The 22,946-nt window shown below is 43.1% G+C and overlaps 1 protein-coding gene across 6 annotated transcripts in view; it reads right to left on the bottom strand.

Moving 5' to 3' along the window:
• tcf7 (transcription factor 7) overlaps positions 1-19,232 on the bottom strand; it is a 64,438-nt gene extending 45,206 nt beyond the window's left edge. For all 6 annotated transcript variants that reach the window (XM_080508230.1, XM_080508225.1, XM_080508226.1 and 3 more), the window contains exons 1-3: positions 18,766-19,232; positions 18,429-18,498; positions 16,918-17,024 (exon numbers count right to left, since the gene is read on the bottom strand). In XM_080508230.1, coding sequence (XP_080364356.1) covers positions 16,918-17,024; positions 18,429-18,498; positions 18,766-18,948 — 360 coding nt within the window. In that variant the 5' untranslated portion in view covers positions 18,949-19,232. The remainder of the gene's footprint in view (positions 1-16,917; positions 17,025-18,428; positions 18,499-18,765) is intronic.
• Between the last annotated feature and the right edge of the window lie 3,714 nt (positions 19,233-22,946).

Raw genomic sequence — 22,946 nt, 5'->3', positions numbered from 1 at the left:
CAACGAGATTATTTCAAGTGCACGAAGCAAGAGCTTCAGACTCCTGTCAATGAATGATCGGAAGCAGACACAACCGCACGATTAAGAAAACGCCGCCATCTCTAGGTCTTCCTCGCGGTCGTGACGTCTACATCTATGTGTATTCATCCATTGCTCGGTCCTTAAAGTCTTTTCATATCTTTCTCATTCTCCCATTGTCTAATCTCGTGCCAAAAGAAACATGGCGGGAACCGGGGGGGGGGGGGGGGGGGGGGGGGGAACCCCCATGCAGCGTGGCTGAGGCCAATCCAGAGATCGCTGCTCCATCCTGGACGCCTTCCCCCTCCTCTCCTCCCTCCAGCTACTGCGTGCGATGCTGCTGCAAAGCACGAACAGGCTTTCCACCAATTAAAATGATCAAAATCCACGCTTTTTCCATGACTGGCTCATGATGAGGCACCTCATTCGGAGCCAACGTGTTCCGGGATAATTACATGTCGTGCTTTTGCGTTTTTAATTTGGAGTACCTCTGTTTTGCTTTAATGCTGATCTGTTCTTTCATTTCTCCCTTTTTTTTTGTTTTTTGGTTTTAACACCTGGGAAATGTAACCTTTCCACTTGATGACAGGTCATAAACGCAGTCATTTGGGATGTCTCGAGTTTCCTCTTCTTTGTAGTCTAATTAATAATTGTTCATTAAAAAAAATGGTTTTAAAAAGTGTTCTGGTATGACCTCAGGAGAAAGTCACATATAAGAGGCGACTCGAATTTATTGTTATCTCTCCAGTTAAAAAAACAAAAAATACTTTTGACTTTTGTGTGTGATGTCTGTTGTACATGACTTTCCATTGCAGGTTCCGATGCATCTGCAGGCAGTATTTCTCTCCTGCTTTTAAAGTGGTAAGAAGAAGAAAGGAAATGCAAGTAAACCTTTAAATTTTTCCACCAACAACACAAGAGCAGCACGAGGGGAGGAGCAGTGTGTGTGTGTGTGTGCGTGTGTGTGTGTGGGTGTGTGTGTGTGTCGTTCAGGTGACAATGAGACTCGGGGCCTTTATTTTCCATGGTAAACCGCAACAGACTTAACCTCGCTAAACTGTACACAACAAACACTTGGCACGCACACGCACACGCACACACACAATGAGGGGCCTGCACAAACACACACTCAAGAGTGAGACAGACCTGGTACTGCTAAAGAATTCTAAAATTGTGCCCTCAGTACAGTTTGATTGCAAGCCAAGGCTTACAGAAACAATATTGCCGTCCTCAGCTGAGCTTCCGATCTATTGAGGTGAGATCGGAATCTCGGTCTGGAGACAAACAGGAAACTCCTCTTGACTAATAATCAGACTGTGTTGGATAAGGCCGAATGTCGCATGCACTTCACCTGCTGTTTGAACTGCTACCCAGACAGGACACGCTTGTTCAACAACTAAATCTTATCGAAATCTTATCAATAAACATGTCTCTAACTCGAAGTGAAAATTACAAAATAGTAAAGAGAGAAGTTAAACCATTTGTTTTAGCAATGACTAGAAATGTTGATATAATGACCTTTATAAACCCATTCATATTGTTGTATAACTTTTTATTTTCAGCAACAAAGCAGTTTCAACCCTTACACTGGATAGCTTATTTAATTAACAAGGAAACTCTTTCCAAATGAACGGAAAGATGAATAAACCCCTCCTGCTAATAGTTGTTTGTCCCCCCCCCCCCCAATTTTCCTGAAATCAAGCGCTCCTGCTAAATTGCAGCAAACTCTCTCCTGGGACATTTATAGACTTTCTCACCCTGTGGTGAAATGCATAAAGACAAACAGATTGATAAAACCAACAGCGATTTTCTTTGCTTCCTCTGATCAAAACGGCATACCACCGACTTGATGTTTCATTAATGGATGCCTAATTGAAACCAGTGTTCCCTCTACCGGCCTGAGATTAATGGGGCTCCGTGGGGGATAAACTGGAGCCTGGATGTTACTCAAGCTGCGAGGTGGTTTCAGACTGTGTCGGAGTTACTGCCGTCATTAATTGGCAGCATTAAGGCCCGTTTGAAAAAGGAAAAGCAAAGACAAAAAAACCCCCAAACAAACTGGAACAAGGTGGGACAGAAGCAGAAACCCCGTGCAGATGGGGGGAGAGGGGACGGGTCGCCTCGATCTGCAGCGCAGTCGGGAGAGCCAACGGGTCCTCCGGGGGGGTCCTGACAATGGGCCGACCGTGCCTGTGCCTGCTTGTAAACCCGCTTCAGTCTGGAGGGTGTGATCCGGCGAGAGGGACCGTAAACACATCATTGACGGAGACGGTCCGGCTGAGTGCACGTCTGTCTGAAGAGATGAAATGCCGCTTACGCGACAAAAAAACTACAGTGCGACGTGTGCAGACTGAAGAGGGCGATGATGGACGGGAAATGTCAACAATGCATCATGTTCATTATTTTCCACACTCAATAACGTTTGTGCAACTTCTCAGCCCTCAGCAGTACAAACCAGATGTTTTTTGTGGCCAGATGAGTTATAAAATTGTTAATTTCCTAAACTTTTATGAAGTTTTATGACATAATTTTACAACCTGAAGTTTTTTGATTTTCAATTTGCGCTGTACATTTCCCCCCGTTGCACATTACACATTACACAGAAAGACAGTTTTGATTCAATTGCTTGCTTTTCTGAAGACGACGTCAAGTGAAAAGAAAATATAACAAAAGGTTCAATGTCAGACTTTTGTAATATTAATCATTCAAAAACACATGTACATCTTTCTCATTAAGGTTAAAAAAAAAACACTGCAGTTAAAGCGTTTGCCTCAGACTGGAGTAAGAAAGTGTAGAACTAAAAACAATGTTTCAGTAGATATCCTAAGTAAGAACTTAAAAAGAAAAGAAAAGAAGCTTTCAATGTCAATTCTGTGCTTTTCCCACAGAAACACAACATTACGATTCTAGAAATAGTCCACCATTCATGGCTTCAAGATACCCAAAAGAGTGATTTTTTTGGGATAAGTTTTCTTTGTTGAACCTTCGCTGCTCTCCTCGGTTCCATCGAAGAAGGCCATTTCCTAAAGAAAGCGGACTTTCGAAATGCAAACTACTCTCAGATTTAAGCCCCTTTTCCTTGAGTGCGGTGGTGAAATGGTTAAAGGTGTTCTTAAGCTGTCAAGCGCTCGCTTCAGCATGAGGTTGTGGTTTTGTTTTACCAGGTGCACAACGCGGTTACCAGCTTCTCATTGTTTATTGCTAACTCCCTTCCGCTACTGCAGCGATCGTCTTCCTTCATAGTTGTCTCTCTCACGTTGGCACACACGCAAACACAAACACTCTACTTCTTTCTCTTTTTACAATTATGTTCTCCGCTTTTTCTTTTTTTGGGGCCTCCGACACCTGATCAACTCAATCTGCCCCCCCCCCCCCCATCTGATAAATCAGATACTGTGTTTTCCTTTTGTTTGTTCACTTCCGGCCCACCCGCCTCGCTCCTTTCATCTGTCCTCAATGTGCATACAGTGTTTCCCCACATACATGCCCTGTACTGTGTGCAACACCTACGCCGTCACACACGCCCACATGCTGCCACAAAAACACATACACTCGTACGCTCGCTGTGTTCGACCACAGCGGGGTGCATATCGCAGTTGCTCCAGTTTGTGTTCGGCTGCGAAGAGCGCTCGCAGGAGCCGATTTACCACAACACCTTTTCACACACTGAAAACTGAGAATACTAATGCTTAATAGGCACTGTCGCTTCCTGGAGCGACACGCTGCCAGTGACATCAACTCTGTGGTCATTAAATGATCTTGTTTATATCGTTCAGGTTTTCCTCTTCCCTCTTCCCCTCATTTAAGCCATCTTTTATTTATTTTGACCACCTCCTGTTACTTTTTTTTCCCCCCCACCAACTTTGACATCGAGGAACAAATATCTGTTGCACCATTGGCAACGACGCACATTCATGTGTTGTTGTTTTTTTTTATTCCATCACATGAAGGTCGATGGGGGCACGGCTAGGCTTTCACCGTGCGTCCAACTATATCATCTGCACTTCTCAAAGACCCGAGGATATTGTCGCTGTCGAAAAAGATTCCCATGACAACAAAACGTGGGCATTGGGCGTTTTCTTTCAACCTCTGCAGAACAGGGTGAAACAAAGGTAGGAAATCAATTTGACGCATGGCCGAGCTCCTTTTGAGGAAACCTGTTGAAGTGGGAATTCCTCCCATTTCTGGCTTAAAAATGACATTAACAGATGGGACACGAGCGATCGGACTGAAGAAAGCTGCGGGACGTTCACCTCATTTTGCTTCTTGTGTTCAGCCCTCGTGAACATTTTACTTTCACTGTTGCAAAGACCAATAACACAGTTGCAGACTGTGTTATAGGTCGAGGACATTTTTTTTCAAAGACGCAGGAAAGCCAGGCAAAAGAGCGACAACTTAAAACAGGACAAGTGGGGACATTTGTGTTGCTCCTGTGTCATTCATTATGCAACAATATACCATAAAAACCTGAAACAATATCCTTTGATTTTGCATTATCTTGTATTATGTACCGGCTAAAAAAAAAAAAGGCCATAGATCCTTTATAATAACAGCAAATACTGCAATATGCTCCGATAACACAGGCTGAATACACAGTGAGGTAGATTGCTGTGTATCATTATACTTAGTAGCATATCTTTGAATACAATGGCAATTGGTGGTGGCTGCATGAATCTGATTTTATTTGTGAATCAATGAATATTCCAATTTCTTGAGGTAACTTGAAGCAATAGGATCAAAACCCCAACGTAAAAGGTTGACTATAGTGAAAAAGATCCAGCTGTGCACGAATTAAAATTGTGCTTTTGTCAGTAAAACTGTGTTCATCAACTTCAAAATACAAACTTTAGCTCAACTCTCATCACCCAACTTATTCCTTCAGCTTAAGGGAATTACAGAAACCTAAAGTTGCTCAAACAATACACACTAGATTGTTGCATCGTGTGCATGCATGATGTATGTTAGTGTGTCGTAAAGAGGAAGAAGGAAGTGGAGACCAAAAGTCGACAGTACGGGTGTCGACGAGACGAAAGGCACATGGCATCCATGGGTGGGTTTCTCCATCTCGCGACTTCAGTACATCGGCAGCGCAATGGGCTTTAAACGCACGTTTGTATGACGGGGGGGGGGGGGGGGGGGGGGGGGGGGGGGTGTGGATGTGATGAAGACAAATGAATAGCATATGAAGGTGGCGGCTGCTTCATCTCCACAGCAGACGAGGATCACATGAGGGAGGATTTTCTGCCCCTGTGTGTGCATGAGATCACAGCCATGTGTGCTGGGCTGCTTCATGCGGCTGTGGAGGCTCCAGTTGGTCTGGGCAGAGCCCCGGGCGCAGGCTGCGAGGGGCGGAGGAGGATGGGGGGGGGGGGGGGTTTGAGTTTCAGTCGCTCGACTATTTTTATGAGCACTATTTTAATAAGGTGCGTATTAAAGTGATGATAAAGGTCAGCTGCAGAGGCCTGAGGTTTTGGGAGGGCGAAGCGGGTGGAAGAGGGACAATCATCAATCACCAACAATAACGCAAAACCAACAGGGAAGGTTTACTTTTCGGTAGATATTACAGGATGATGAGATTTAATCTACTGAAACAGGTAAATACAATATATTGCTATTTTTGTCCGATATGTGTTCAAAAAGTCAGATTATCTCCACCACAGCGTTTCCTTTTTTTCTTTTAACTGGCATCAAGGCCAACAACAACCATGACCCCCCCCACTTGTGCATCAAGGGGACCATCGCAGTTCCTTCAGCTAATATAATGAGAAGCTGTCGTATATTCAAATACGTAAACAATATTTTCTTTCAACGTCAGAAATGTAGACTGCGTGAGGAGCTGCATGAAATAACCTTTTTAAAGTATTAGTTGATCAACAGAAGTGTTTTTGGTAATTACAGGGGTCTGAGACTAGTAATTACTATTTCCCCCGGTTGCAATTTCACTCTGCGTTGTCTTCACTGTGTTTCATTTTCAAAGCATATTTGAGGATTTTTTTTTTGGGGGGGGGGGACCAAACCAAAAACAAGCAATGGCAACATATCAAATGGAGTTTGGGTCAAATATGAGAAGCCAATTAATGAAATTTAGAAAGCGAATGACTAATTCACAAATACTGGCCCAGGATGCGTCGTAACGATGGACTCCGATCAGTTTCACCATTAAGAAGTTGAAGGTGTTGTGAGTCAGAAGGAGAAAACAAGTGGTTAGAAATCATTAGTCGAGCCTCTTTAAAAAGACTGCACAGACGATAGAGGTGTTTATAAAAAATCAATAAATAAATAAAAAATCCCAAATACACAACTCATTACCAGTGTGGAGATTTTCTGGAGAAATATAACCAACAAGAGTGGAATTAAAAGTACGGGCGTACAACCAGACCCACATGTGACGCTCGTTTCTCAGACTTTGGAAACACACGCACACACACACACACACACAAACACACACACATGCACACACACACGCACACACACACACGCACGCACACACACACACCTCTGTCATTGAAAGAGTGTAAACAAGTTGTAAATCTCCTCACAGCGGACAGATGAAAGGCGGAGGATTGTCATGTATGATCACATACGCTCGTCACTCGGACTCTGTTTGCAAACAGCACAGAGGCAAACGCCCCATGTGTGGCAGTATTAGATCGTCGGGTCGCCGAAAGTGGAAGAGGCAAACCAACGGGCGCTGCAATGTGCCGTCATCGATATTAGATTCACTTTCTTTTGCTGTATCAGTTTGCTCGACGCACTTTTAACATCCCGGATGTTCAAAATATTTTCATTTCAGACATTTTAGTATGCCTCTATAATTAAGTGTCAGCACACCTCTTTGGATCAAATTGGTTCCTTGTGCAATATGTGGCTCATCGAGGCAAATTCCTGATTACATAAACATAGCGGAGTCTCGTGTTTGACAAGATTTAGCTTCCTTTTTGGGAAAGTACGAGATGAGTAAAAACCAACCTCCTGAGAGAAAAGTGACTGTGATATGAAACCTGGTGATTATTGACAGTAACGAAGAGGAAATGAAACAAGACTTAATTCCCAGAGGTCACATGATTTCTTTAAATAAAAATAAAAGAAGAAAAAAAAATCCCTCTCACAAACAAAGCAAGTGTATTAATAATCAGTTCCACACACAATCCTCCAACATCAAAACCATTTTGATCAACTTCTATCCTTTGTTTGTTCTTGCCACACTCCCATCCTCTTCCAATGTTACCGTATTTTCTGCCCTATAAGGCACACCGGGTTATAAGGCGCACCTACATTGATTGACATAATTTACAATTTCATTCATATATAAGGCGCACCGCTCTATAAGGCGCATGGAATACACCAGTGATCAGCAACCTTTAAGCTCAAAGCCATTAGGTTACATTTTCCACTGATTCTAACACCCAGAGAGGTGCACACACTTTTTTTGATAGTCCTACCTGCAGCCTATGCCAGGAGGACACTACACACAAAACCTTATTCACTACTGGTTGACAACTTACAACTACCGGTAATAATAATAATAATAATAAACTAAACTACATGAACTAAGCAACAAAAACACAACACAACACAATTATTACCGACACCACAAACCAAATATAACCCCCAATAATTGCATTTAAAACACCACAAACAGCTGCAATGAATTATGGGAGTTTCTATCGGCTGCACTGAGGAGCTCAGGTTGAATTTGTCGCTGCAAGGCATGATGTCCCATCATGCCTTGCAGCGACAAATTCATGTTTTGTGTTGTTGGAGGTTATTGTGGGTCGTTGTTGGGCTTGGTATTGTGTTGATTGTGTTTATGCTGTGTTTTTGTTCCCCAGTTTAGGGAGTAATTATTTCATCTAGTTTATTTTGGTTTGTTAGAATGTTGGTGTGCAACCATGAGTGATTAAGGTGTTGTGTGGAGTGTGGTCCGCTCTGAAGATCCGGTTGCGAAGTTAGAGTTGTCAAAATAAAAGCTTCTGGTTGTTCAGCGTTCAAATAGCAGTCTCGAGTAGAACAATCGTCCATATATAAGGCGCACCGGGCTATAAGGCGCACTGGCAGCTTTTGAGAAAATTTGAGGTATTTAGGTGCGCCTTATAGGGCGGAAAATACGGTACTTCAAATGCTAAATGCTCATTCATACAGGCTGAGGTTTATTTGAAACTCCGGACTGACCAAGGACTCCGGCGAGGAGGAGGGACTGAACCCGGCAACAGGTTGCAACTTTTGGCCCAGTGACCTACAAACATTGTGTTGTGGATCTGCGTGTACACAAGTAACTGTTCAACACCCGGCTGAACAAAGCTCGAAAACAATGACGGAGCAAAGTTGCGCACGAAGGAGGCGCCAGTATCTGTTGTGCCCAACGGGAAGTCGGAGGAATGAAACTGTTTGGTTCAATGCGTAGATACGAGTGACTGGAAAGGGAGAAAGGGGAGAGAGAGAGAGAGAGTGAGCTGTCACTGATTAACTCCAAGCTGAGAACACACATCTGGGAGGTCCAGACAGCTCACTTTGTAAACAACGACACACCGGAGACTGAATAGTTTCACTCCGCAGAGCCGATGACTCACCTGGGTGCAACATCCCATATAACACACACACACACACACACACCTCAGACAAAGAGTGGGACGCAAACAAGGAGCTGATTTTATAAAAAAAAAAAGAAAAAAAAAAAAAAGAAAGACCGCATGACAAGTCTTCCTGTATTCCAAATTAATTTCCTGGAAAAACAAAACCGCCGTCTCTTCATTAAACTGCTCAGTTCACAACAGGAAACGCACGAGTGCAACAGTGAGACTTTGGATCTCCGTCATTGGTGCTTTCGCATGTTCTTGACCAATGAACCCTGTGATTTAAAGTGAAACCCAAAAAAGTGACTCAAGTATGATTCCACCAAGTGTCACTGCCAGTTTAGCAGAAAATGAGTCGCACAAAACGCACCACAACAAAATAAACTCACTAGAAAACGACATTGAAAGTGCGCCTCCAGTCATATTGGAACACAGAAAATCACTTTCTTCAACTAAGTGAATCATTTTTTTTTCCCCATTCCGACTTAATATATGTATCATTCAAAGGAATCAACTGTGCAACTTTCGAAAATTTCGAAAATTTGGATGCGACGGTAAGTTTCGACTTCACATCCAAACTGAAATAGAGGTGATGCCCGCAATACACACTTCAGTACGCAAGAACAACAATCACATGTTGTGCATCATTTACGTCTCGCGCTGTGTCTTCAGGGAATACATTTAGTTTCAGAAAAAGTTTGAGGTTTTATACGGCAATGTTTTGAAAACGATCTACGTTTACACGGAAACGGCAGAAACGTTTAACTACGTGGCGCTGTTGTTTGTCTTTGTAGTGAAATGACGCAGATGCGTGCAGAGAATACACGATAAACAACAACAAGGGACAATCTATCAACAAGGGACAATCTGGCTTTATTGTCTGTCCACCCGAATGTCCATTGTTATTGTTTATAGTGTATTCTCTGCATGCATGTTGTCAAGTTTATGGATTCTGTTTATCTGGGAATGTTTCACTTGCACTGTTCACTTCTTCTGCGTTTCAAAAAATTAGTAGCCGTCTGAACTGGACCGCAGTCGGTGGACCCCTGTAACTTTAGAGCATAGAGCAAATATGTCATCACACCTGTTGGGTCTTCAGCCACCTTAATAGGATAATCTTACTTCAAAACGTAACCTCACACTAGTTTACAGCATAAACATGCAGTCGGCGAGTCTTTATCTGGACAAAACATTTGATCTCTCCAAACGTCGGGACTTCTTCTTCCTTGTTGTTCATATTTACTGCAGAAAGGTGAACGTTGAGTTCATATTCTGCTCTGTGACGTTCGTATAAAGAATCGTTCAACGAGTCAAAACTGAAACAATAAAAGCTAATCAAACAAACACTCACTTCCTTTCCCCAACACCTGTCTTTCGCTGCTCTGCCAACCCCCCCCCCCATCCTTCCCGCCGCACCGGAAAGAAATAAATGGATGAATAATCACAGGTATAAACACCTCGGGGGCCATCCAAAGGGGGTTTTTTTTCTTCCTCTTCTTCTGATATTCTTTTAACATTTCCGCCGCTTGAGATACTCGTCGGGAACCGTTTCTCTTCAGGTGCCTTCACAGGCCGCTACTTCAAAGCTGGAAGGGCGATGAAGGGGCTCTTACGGTCATTTGTATTTTAATCTTCCCCCGCCTCTTCTCCTCGCTCGACAATGCCACCTTCACTTCTCTTGTCGACCCTCTTTAAAATCTATTTATCTGTCCTCACCCGCAGCTTTTTTGATCTTTTTTTGGTCACGTTTCATCAGCAGTGCAGGCCTCAATCTACTTGTGACAAACAAGTCCACAAACAATTATTCAGGAATCAAATTTACAATCAGTGAGGTCTCTCTGTGCCCGACGAAGTCTTCAGGTAGGTTTTTTGCAGTTTGAAGTGAACGTGAAACTTGTGATATGTCGTGGCTAACTTATTTTCTGCTGTGAGCCCTGGGAAAATGTACACATTCTGGAAATATTTCCAGATTTGCATGAATGCGTCTGAATCGAGACGCCGCTACTTCAAATGATGAATGCTATTCCCGAAAGGTAGAGACAAAAAAATAATAAAATCATGTTTAACCTCCCTCTGCAGTCCATCTGTTCAACCTGTGCAAGTCTGTCCAGTCATATTGTTATTGACGTCGTCGTCAGAATGACGAGGAAGAAACAGAATTTTGCTTTGCTGATGCAGAAATGAAGATATGATCTGGGATCATACTTCCAACTGCAACAGACTCACAATATCTCACCAAACCGCATTACCGCTTCTAAACGTTCCGAGATTTATACTTGAGCAGCTTAGTGACGGAAACTACATGCCGATTTCCATCGATGGAAATGGAACAGGGGTCCTAATGGACAAAGGACAAGACGCAGGCTGCTCGCCTCCTTCAATCCAAGCAGGGCACGGTCCTTATCGTTGCCAGTCAGAGGCAGGGAGGCCCCAACGCCGCTCATCCCAGCAATGGGTCTGAATGAAAAGGGGGGGGGGGGGATTAGGGAGGCCTCAGTCTGTGTTGGTTCCATTGTTTACCAAGGGACTAGGGGAGGGCTGAACAACCCCCCTGTCAACACCGAAATACAATAGAAAACAAGGAAGTGGCGAGATCCCAGAGGCTTGCACACACACATGCCATTCCCTTGATCTTGGAGGATCGACCTCATATTATATGGGGGATACAAGGGGGAGAAAGAAGGGGGGGGGGGGGGGGGGGGGGAGTGTGTTAGCAACAGCAGCTGATTTCTGAATGAATACCAGAAAGAAGGAGGAAGACTTGTTAGTGGGGCAGATCCATAAGTTTAGTTTGCTCTAAAAGAAAGTAAATATGACGATTGTTTCTATGAATGCCTTGGAAATTCTAGTTGAGAGAAACTGGTGAAGGGGCATTTTGAAACATGCATGCTTAAAATAAAAATAAAAAGTTTTAATTAAAATGAGCTTCAAGAGGTTTAGAAATGACAAGATCTCACTCCCACCCTTCCAAAACATCGGTCTCTCAGCAGTCTTCCTGTAAAATTTCAACGTTTTGCCTGAAATCAAAAGGTCAAACGAGCAGAAAATTCCCCCGAACGTGACACCAGCAGCACGGCGTAAATTCCACCGACGCCCGAACCGAACGTCGACAGATATCCTGAATAAAGTGGATGATGCAGCGAGCCGTTTACAGTCAGCGTCCAGGTACAGTCGGCAGGAAAGAGCCTGCGAGCAGTGTGTGCCGTCTGCAGCCCTCGCCGACGTCGCCGTGTGACCACAGCCTCCACATCACAGGGAGTTTCACAGCCTCTCTCGCAGTGAATTAAACAGCACGCAGCCAAAGATCTGAATAAAAGCTCCCGACTGCTTCCGACGTCTACTTTCCACTCACAAAGTGTGTGGAAACTCACCGCTGACACAGGGGAGCCCGTCTTCGTCGGGCATGGAGGGACTAATTATGTTTCGACTGAAGCATGTTTTGAAGAAGCGCGCATGCAGACAAGGTGCGCTTGTTTCAAACCAAAGCAATCTGAGGGAAAGCCTTAAGCAGTAACCCCCCTTTATTAAAATAAAACCGCCAATCACTCATTGTGCATGACTCACCAGTCACTTCCCACCATGTTGAGCTCCCGTTTTTGGTTTAATGGCCACACACCAATTTTAATCAAACAACCATCGCTCTCCTGCTGACATCGGTTTTCCCGTTTGAGCTGAAGTCGAACGCAGCACAGGAACTGCGTTCTTACATGATTAACCATAAACTGAAAAGCTACAGTACATATAACAATACAGTTATTGCTTTGGATTCATAGATTTTAGTTTTTTGGTCTTTAAACTCTTTAAAAAAACATATTGTTGCCAAATATTCATGATTATAAATGAACATGAATTGCTTGAGGGCGTTTTTTTTTTTTGTTGGTACGTTAAACTTTAATCATCAATACAAAGCAAGAGGAAGAATAATGTCGATAAAGTACAATAAATTGAGGATTTAAAAATGATTGCAGATCACAAAACAACATTTCACCGTCACACTGTTCGGTATTGAAGACCTGTGACTTCCTCTTTCAAACCTCCATTTACTTGTGAAAACACTTTCATAAACTTTCATCAAGTGACGACCAACAGCAGCAAGTCATACTAACATGACTTCGTCACTACAAGGCGGCAGTCCAAGCCTGGATGAGATTCAAGAAGATGCTCAAAAGCCCTTCAGCAGGGCTTCAGCTCACCATCTCCTTCCTGTTGAACTGACGGTAACTCAAAATTGACGAACCTCCTAAACTTTGCCACCCCCCCCATCCACTATAACCATGAAGTGATTTCACTTGGTACGAAACTAAAGAGTTGAGTTGAAGCAAATGGCTGCTTTGAACTGGACACGACGAACACGGCGGAGAGGAGGGAAGATAGAGTGGAAGGTAAAAGGAGAGCAAGATGGATGCTGGGGACGTAGAAATATTGTTACAAACAGTCTCCCCTCCGCTTGATGCTCGACTCCACGAGACGACGGACTCGTGATCCATTCAAAAAATGCGGTATCTTAATCCACAGTGAGCAATCGTGCTGCATCCACAGTCTGCTGCACACACACACACACACACACACACACACACACACACACACACACACACACACACACACACACACACACACACACACACACACACACACACACACACACACACACACACACACACACACACACACACACACACACACACACACACACACACACACACACACACACACCCACCCCCCATACGGCAAACATGAGCACACGAAACACACCATGAACCCGGGATACAAACACAAGCCTAAGGCAACAAACTTGAGAAAACATGCAGATGAATCCGAATTCGCACAGACAAGATGCACACAAACTACAAGCTGCAACCATGCGCAGGAAAGAAAAAAAAAGAAAAAAAGAAAATGCACACAAACACAATGTGCATGGTACTACACACTACAGATAAAGCTTTATCCAAAGACAACAAGCTGAGGGAGTTTAGTCATATCTCTGAATCCCACAAATCTCCTCCTTTGGGCCACTTCCTCTGAAAAGACTCTCGACATCTCCATTAATGTAGCGACAGTGAAATGTCCCATGAAATGCTATAATAAGGAGTATTATGGCTGAATGGGATAAAGAGGGACTAGACACTCTCTAGTGTGCAGCCTCTTTGGGGGGGAAAAAAGCCTTCTCAACAGAGATAAGGAGCTTTTATACACATGATGTTAACATTAATACCACAATAATACAGGCAGTGATTTATCTGCCATTTATGTCTGTTCCTGCTTCAGTCAAACATGGAAAATAACATTTTAATCTGTAGGAATAACAAGAGCTTGGGGAATTGTATGCCTTCGTATTCTGTGAGAGACAAAGTGCCCCCCCCCCCCCCAGTCAGAGAAGGACGAATACTACACATTTCTCTTGAAACCTTCAGTTGATACTGTAACGTATGAATGTAGTTCACAGGAACACAGAAAGGTAAACTTTGAGTATTTTGTCTGTATGCATAAATGACTGACAAAATGTCTGATGTTGGAGAGGCTGAAGATTCAGGAGAACTAATCCAAATACATTCAATTAAATTAATTCTGTATAGCACTGCATTCTCATATTACAAAATCTGATTGAAAAAACAAGACTTTATCTCAAAAAACACATTTTCAAACCCTTTATGCAATTATTTAACAGCAGACTCACAGGTTTGTCTCAACGTGACAACACGCAGGACACAAAGCAAAAATCACCAATAAGAAGAGAGCAGATGGATTGTTCTTGTATTTCAGGGTTTTCATGGAAAGGAACCGATGAGGCTGGACAGCACCATCAATACGTCATAGTTGTGTGTCCACAAAGTACAGCTCGTGCTCATAAAGCGTCACGATTCTCTGAGGTATCGCTTCGACTAACCTGGCTGGCAATGACAAACTAGCAGCAGAGAATGAAGTCCTTGCATAATGACCCACATGAGGCGAAACATGTGTCGCCGTGTCCCACATCAACGCCACGATACTGGGAAAACACCTTTTGCCTACCCTTCCGTCACTCACCAAGGCCTATATTTTCTGATACAACTTCCCCGTCCGCATTCATCAACCCCCCCCCCCCCCCTCCAGAAAAACTCCCTGTAACCACTATTCTCAACAGCTTTCAAGTGGCAGGTAGACGGGGCCTGATACGCCGCTGCCGCCTCAGAACCAGCGGGCTAATTACAAGGGAAGCTGCAACAAGTGAGCATTGTGTGGAGTCTCGAAGACATACTGGGGAAAGAAAGTGCTCTTTATCTCTGCCACCACCAAAAACACCCCCCCCCCCTTCCGAAGAAATCCCACCCTCGACTAGAGCGATCTCCGAGAAGCTTCTGCTGTCGACGCTTCGGGGGTTCGGAGAAGGGGAAATTGCACCGTCGTCGCATGTACTGCGTTATGAGACCCCGGTGCATGAAGGTGCTTGAGAAGAGGAGTGCATCCGATCTCGCGACGAGTTTATTCAGTTAGAAATCTCAATCGGAAGAAGATGGGGGTTTCAAGAAAGATCCTGCTGTTGCACTTCTTGCATAACAAACGCATTTGCAAACACCGTTTACTACCATCTAATTCTGCACAGCTGCAGTGGAGTTAAAGGGGAGACGCCGTGAACGCTCTGCCGGTCGTGTTTCTTTTAAATAAAGCTTTTATTTTTAAGAGAGATTAATTGCTCACCGACTGTCAGACCATATCTAACAACTTCTCTGACCCTCCAATGACCCCCCCCTGTCTCCCATGTGACCCAGACGCCAACGCACTCAAAAATACCAAGGTGGCATCAGAGCAATCTCACTGTCGGGCCGTGAAGCAGATTGTGTGATCCAGCAGATTGTGTCAGTCTACAGCGCATGTGATCCCACAAACAGGCATCTATGCCGTTGAAGCAGCGTCCTTGTCTACTTGAGCAGGGGGGGTTAATTCAGGCAACGGGATTACACAGCACGTGAAAAATGAATTGGGCACAACCACTCGTGTCTGGTGCAATTAGTCAGCCTATCCATGGGTATTGGTTCTTATGGGTGACTTGAAGGGGGTGTTATGATTAATTTTTTAAGGCTGTCTGGCTGGGTGAGAGCTGGAGCACACTCGAAATCCTTCCACGAGTCTCTCTCATGTTTGTTTTAGCGGTTTAACACTCGGAACTGCCATTAAGGCTGCGACAACCCTCTTGTCATTCACGCTCGACACAAACAGATGGAAAACGTCATGCGAAGTGCCTCACGATGACGACACCAGCCATATTTCAGGTTCAGCAAAGGCGTAAACAAAAACAAAGTCACCCCCCCTCCTCTCTCTTTTTTTTTTTTTCCCCCCCCTGCTCAGCTTTGTGAGGCTGCGGCACTTTGATTTCACGTCGCTCGGTTTTAAATACGGCTCGGTTTTATAAGGCAGTTAGAGGGGAAACTGCGCAGTTCAAAGACAAGTCAGAACACATGGTGAAGTTTGTGACTGATTTGCAGCGATGCGACAAGCGCTTCAGCCCGACAGAGCCTCTTTTAAATGCTCCTTCCAAAACCTGCGGGCCCTGTTCCCGCACCGCGCTGAAGTGCGCTGGCTGTTCTGGGTTCGTCGTCTGAAAACTTGATGGAGGTATTTTCTTGGATTCGGTTCGTGCTCACGTCGTGAGGACATTCAGATCCAACTAACGGAGCGGGAGCTGGGGAAACCCACATACCAGCAACATTAAAAATGTGCTTAGAATTCAGCTCCCTGAACTGAAAGAAGTTGCATTTAAAATTCTGTATGTAATAGGGAAAAAAAAAAAATACACAGATTACAGCAGAGGACACAAATTGCCGATTTCACTTATGAGAGGGGAAACATCACAGATTTTTCAAGGCTGACGGAAGTGAGTAAAGTTTACAAGATTTTATCTTGAGACAAAATAAATATGGATCATTAAGGGGGGAAAAAATATAGAAATACACAAAAGCGTGCTTCTCTTAAATAAGACCCGAGACAAGCCATATGACTTTATCAGTAAATACATGTTTGATACATTTGGATTCTTCTTATTTTTCAGCATAGACAAATGCAATTCCATTTTCCATTCATGTAAGTGTTTGCTTTATTTCTCATACTCTCAGCAACGATAAGCCAACATTAGAAAAGCTTCGCCGACAGCACTGAATATCACCAAATATTTGGTTTCTCCCATAAAACACCATTTGTTCGAAGCTTGGACTTCATGGCAAACAATACAAAGTGCAAGTTGAAGTGCAAAAGCTCCGATAAGAGATTTGAACCCGAGGAGCCCAACCAGGGGAATCGCAGTCACCAAACAACGAACCAACAGCAGGAGGTTTGAAACAAGACGTGGACTTACAGATGGAGAAACGGAGCTGTTGGGGAGGTAGGGGTCTGGCAGCATCAGGAATGGATACCCGGGATACGCTGAAGACTTGTACATGCCTCCATCTTGTTGCTTCGACACTGATGTCAGACAGGAAGAAAAAAAAAAAAAGCATTAACATTGCAACATTTGGTTCTTCGTGATCCAGCAAAGACCTTCTCAGATTTTCTCCTGTTTTAAATTGCCAATAGTCTTGAGTACAAGGATTGTAAATACCTGTACAACAGAGATTGGGTGGCATCACGCAGAACTGATAGTGAGAACTTTGAATGTGGGGACTAAAACCAAAGCGACACAAAATCTTCTACTTACTTGTGCAATGCTGCTAGAACATGTTCAGCACAAAACAGAGAAGAAAAACTTAAGTGTGCATAGAATATGTATTTATAAGCATTCTCGTAACTCTGAGGGTCTATCTTCGTATGACCAGAGACAATGACTAAAGTGCTACGACGTGATAAGAGGCCTGAACTTCTGCAGCCAATGTCTTCATTTACGTCTCACCACCACCCATATTTAGCGCTGGAGGCCTCTGAAGGTCAGCTCGAGTGCAGGTATGTCTGAACACACTTAACAGACACACCCGTCACATTATAACTAAAGGTTTAAAACAATTGAAGGGCGTTTGGATCAAAATCGTTCACATCAAATTTCCAACCCTCCTCATCACCACTAAGCTTTTCCAAAAGTTGACTGAACTTTCGCGGAGTGGCAGGATATGAATGATGCAATCCGGGTGGTAACAGTTCTGCAGGTCTCGCTCTGTTGAGTTCAACAAAACCACAAATCCAATATATTTGCTATAAGGATCACAACGCGAGAGTATTTTCCTTCCTTTCATAAAAGGACTGCAATGAATTACACAACTAAGTACAGCCTGCAGTGACACCTATAATTAAACCTGCCATGTATACATACTCTAAATGCGCCTTCATGTAGGGGGGGGGTAATTACTCTCTTCTTTTGGGTGGTAAGTTTAAAGAGAAAAGGAGAGGATAAACCTCTCTGCAGCCATTGGTGGACCGGTCTTAAAAGTTGAAATATTAAAAACTAAATATGACTCAAATGAACATATAATTATTAATTGGGTGCAGAAAAACCCCTAAAAAAAAATCCCCACCATGATGAAAATGTTGCACAGAAGCGGAACACCATCATGAGTTTTTAGAGATTCAGCTATATTTCTACACCACTTTCTCCATAGGTTTGCAGGATTCAGCCACAATCTCTTCCAAGCAGTGTGAGAAAAAGATACCCGGCATTTTTTTTTTTTTTTACAGCGTACACCTGAACGCAACTCCTTTGAAGTGAGCGGCGAAAGCTGCACGTGTCGCCTATTTATTTCCTAACTTTACGCAGCGTCCGTGCGTACATTATGGTAGTTTGTTCAAACATGGGAATGGGTGTGTATGTACTCCTTAAAAAAAAAAAAAAAAATGTATTTACTAAAATAAAATGATAAAAAAAAAAAAAAAAAAACTTACCACCGTCGAGATGATCCCTGTGTTTGTCCGGGAAGCCCCTCTGCTCGCCCTGCTGTCCCCGTCTGACCGCCTGAAACGAGCCCACAACAAACCCGGAGTGAAAAAGAAAAGAAAAGAAGAAAAAAAACCTCTCTGAAGTGACTTTATAGGCACCTTTATCACACTTTATGGTGCGTTTGTGTTCACCTCTTCTGATAATTCTGTGCGCCTTGTTTTTTGGGGGTTTTTTTTCCATTCAGTCAATAACGCGTAAAATAAAACACACATTATCTTGTTTTGTGTGTCTTGGTTGCAAACACTTACACACACACACACACACGTACTCCGAGCCACCTACCGCTGCGTTTGGACTTTGATTTATTTCCGACTCGTTCACCAGGGAGGACTTGAGGTCGGCCAGGTCTCTCTCCGTGAACGCGTTCTCCTGGATTTTCTCCTCCTGCTCCCCTTCGTCTTTGAACGATATCATCTCATCATTCGCTCCCAGGTCGTCGCCGCCGCCGCTGCTGAGCTGAGGCATGTCTACTTCCCCCTCCTGCGATGTCCGGCGACACTCTTACTAAAAGATCCAAATTTGAAATAAATTAAAAAAAAAAAAAGTATAAATAAAGAAGTAGGGAGGGAGGGAGGGAGGGAGGGACGAGGGGGGCGACTGCTGGGTTTTAGATCGTCCACAGTTTTGAGGTGCCTCCAAAGTGTAGAAATCTCCGGCACATGCAGACGAGAAAAAAGTTGAGATGTGGCGTCCCCCGGCTGGCGGCTCGGTACAAGACTAATGTTTCCCTACAACAGCAAACAGCTCATTTGAGCCCAAGACAAGGCGAGGAGATCCGACATCAAAGGGCGCCGAGCGGATGATTGACAGGTCCGATGACTTGCTGGGGGGGAGACGGAGGGGAGGAGGGGAGGAGGGGGGGGGGGGGTACGATTGTTAGGGCAGAGGGCTGAGCTTCTTAAAGAGACATCACCTCTCCGAGCTGCGCTCCGCACGCATTATTCATGACCTCCAGGGGCGCGTTCACACCATCCACGGTCCTCCGGCCGGCTGCTGCTGCGTGAGCCGCTCTGGTTAGTAGAGAGGTTAAAAGTTGTTGTTTTTTTAATTATTATTTGACCAAACGTGTCTATCTGTGCCTGAAAATGATCTGTACTTTAATAAAAATTCTTTATGAAACAATTTCAAAATCAATAAAAGTTCTATGAGAAATAAAAGAAATACATTAAAGCTTTACAGCGAAGTAAAAGAAATACATTAAAGCTTTACTGAGAAGTAAAAGAAATGCATTAAGCAAGAAAATAGGCATCTTAATCTCAAAGGATTAGGTGTATGAAATACTTTAAAACCTCTCACACACTCTCATCCTATCCATTGGATCAAGTTTACTTTGTGTTTTCGGTATTTGGTGTCCCAGACTACTTACAAATATTAAGTTCTCTCGTCAGAGAACCAAACACGTCACACTGTTGCGGGTACCTTTGCAAACAACAGACTTGCCCCTCGCATCCAAGAGAGAAATAATACATTTCTACATGAGTGGAGGAAGCGATTCAGTTTTTCACTTTCTCAGTTTGAAAGTTTCGCAAGGGGCAAACTTGTAAATGGAAATCTTTTGGCTTCCTTTCCGTTGGGAATGTCTGATGATATGAGGAAAAGTTGTGAAATGTGCCTGGAAGGTCTTGTTTATTATTCATGAATATATACTGTATATATCATCTGTATATTATGGCTTTATTGTATTATTTCATGTAGTGCAGCATTGTATATTTTAAAAAAAAAGTATAGTGTTGCTACTTTCATTTGAGTGAAAAGAAGTTTCCTCCTCCTCCTCTTCTCACATGAGCTGCATCGGGAGGTGTTTTTCCCCCCTTTCACTCATTTTAGTTCCTGTTTACAGTGTTGACATGACAATGAGAAACTCATTATTTTGGAGCTCAACTATAATCCTAAAGCTCACACAGAATCTGCATTCTTTTGGCCATCCACTGGTTTAAAATCAAAAAATTTGGGGGGGGGGGAGATCCACTTCAAAATAATTCCAAACAATTTTTTGTCGATCTATTGAATTCAGATTGACTTTTTTTTTTTTATTCATGTCGTGCTGCTCCATAAACGTTTATGTGTGATCTTCTGAAATGTCCTTCCATGTTTGTCCATGGAAACTGTTGCTTTGATGATGAATACTTGGCGTTAATATAAGATTGTATTGGATCACATCTGGCTCACTTCATTACATAGGGAAGTGGCTCAGTGAGTGGACGAACGCAACATTTGGAAACATATCATTTTGTTGACCTTTTGTTTGCTTCTTGAACCATATACACGATATTGTATGAGCCGTCATATTTTTTATGAACTTCATTTCCAGGATGATTTTTTTTCCTCTTCCAATAAACAGACACATCCGAATAATCAGCAGCTGTCCGAGAAAAATGCGAGCAGACCTTCACTGTTTTCAACTTGAAAGGTGCTGCTGGCATTGAATGGGACAATACTTCAGAGGTAGCCTATCACCAGCATCCAGCTGGTTATTAACTTTGGTAATTATGCATTGTGAGCTCGTCTCCGATCTCAGAAATCCTTTTTTTTTTTTTTTTGCAGTTTTTGTCGCACTGTTCATTTGGTAGTTTTTTTCCACAATTTGGAACAAAACTACTCATTTGCATCAATGGATAAGTGGCAGCTCAGGCAAGAAACAGCAAAATGTAGGACATTCTGTGAAAAACATCAGAAGGCACAGCGTGCTCATCAATAACGGAGGCACAGCATGTTTTTGGCTGGTCCGTACATCGCCCAGATTTTGTAACCGTCTCCAAAACAGCGAAAAGTGCTAGCTATTGCAACTACTTGATTGGAGGAGGGAAAGAAGGGAGAAAACACAGTTCAAAGATGTAGACTTGAAGTTCTGATGTCTTATCAAACTCCTTACTTGCCTTCGCCTATTTTCCTCCCAACGCCAATGCATTTTTAATGCTGATACAGTAGCAGAGCTGGTCTGCAGAGTTTTTAATTGAGAAATATTTATACACTCCCATGCTGTGACTTAATATTTGACTTAATCTGAGTCGGTTGCCTTGAATGAAAATCATGATCCACAGCTGGGAAACAGAATTAAATACAAACAGAAAATGGGCCTGATATTTGCATAAAACTGCATATTTATACAATATCGTTGATGCATATTAATAAAAAGATTAAAATGAGCAGTTTTAATGTATGCAAATCTAAATTATAAATGAGTTGTTTAAACTCCTTGTTTACTCGCCTTGATTAAATATAGACAGCTGTTTTTCCAGAGAGACAGCACCTCTCCTGCACGGGCCACGCTGCCTCGTGAGCTCGCCTCGCTCTGATCCCAGCACAGTTCCCATGAATATCTGCACTGATAGTTTCGCACATTCATCACATGGGTTCACAGGTTCACCTGAGGCTAAAGGCTATACTCAGCCTGTCTGAGACAAAACAGAAATTCAGACACGAGCACACTTTATGCGAGCTGTCTTCCTTGAAATACTTTGAGCGGCTCTGACCTACAAACACCTCCTCTGTTTTTACATGCACCTCCTGCTCTCGCGCTTTCTCTCTCTCGCTCTCTCTCTCTCTCTCTGCCCTGCTCTGTGCAGTTCGATTACTCTTGTCAGATCAGAGTGGTATTTAAAGTTCACGTCACGCAGCTTTATCAGTCCAAAGGGGTTGTGACTCACGCACACCCCACACATCCTGTCTCATCGTTGCTTATCTCAAGACTAATGACTGCCGCCTGTGACATCAGACAATACGTTTTGGTCGGAAAGGCCCAAAAAGGAAACATGAGCAGATAGAAATGATAAGCATCCCACACTGAAAACAGAAGAAGGCGCGTCGCTGCTGTGACCCAAGTCTCTCTTTTTTTTTTTCATACAGAGACCCAGTTCTGCGCCCAAACGACAAAGGAAATATGCAAATAAAAATGTATCTTAAAGGCCATCTATACAGAGATGATATACAGCAGAATGTTCTCATAAATGTTGGTAAATACATCCCCTAAATCCTTAAAGTAATGTTTAATAATGTTCAAACCATAAATAGGAGCATTATTGAACATGTGCTTGATAAATGTTTTATGAATAATGAACTTGTAATTATTGTTTATATTCTAAGTGAAAATGCTGAAGAGGCCAGTTTCAAGGTAAATCATAGCAGGAGCTTTACAGAACATAACATTGCTGAGTGTGTACATTAATGCAGAAGAATGTAAGGAGCTTTGCTTGAAATTGTATTCAATTGTTTACCATCGAATCTAGAAAAGTGATGAATTGTTGCCGTAGCAATTCTGCAAATCTCAGTTTAAAATCTCATTGTACAAACTGTAGTTTTCTGCATCAGGTCATTGGTTCACAAGAGGTCAGTGAGTGTAAACATGTCTTGTTTAATCATTTTCCTTTGAGAAGTCAATAGCATCAACTGAATGTAAATAACAAGCCCAAACGAACAGAGAGGCTCAAACAGCCTGTGACAAAGACGATGAGGTCAATTGTACT

The sequence above is a fragment of the Blennius ocellaris genome (assembly GCF_963422515.1).
Source record: "Blennius ocellaris genome assembly, chromosome: 14".
NCBI classification, from domain to species: Eukaryota; Metazoa; Chordata; class Actinopteri; order Blenniiformes; family Blenniidae; genus Blennius; species Blennius ocellaris.
The sequence above is the reverse complement of the archived record's forward strand: the minus strand, read 5'-3'. Positions and strand labels throughout refer to the sequence as shown.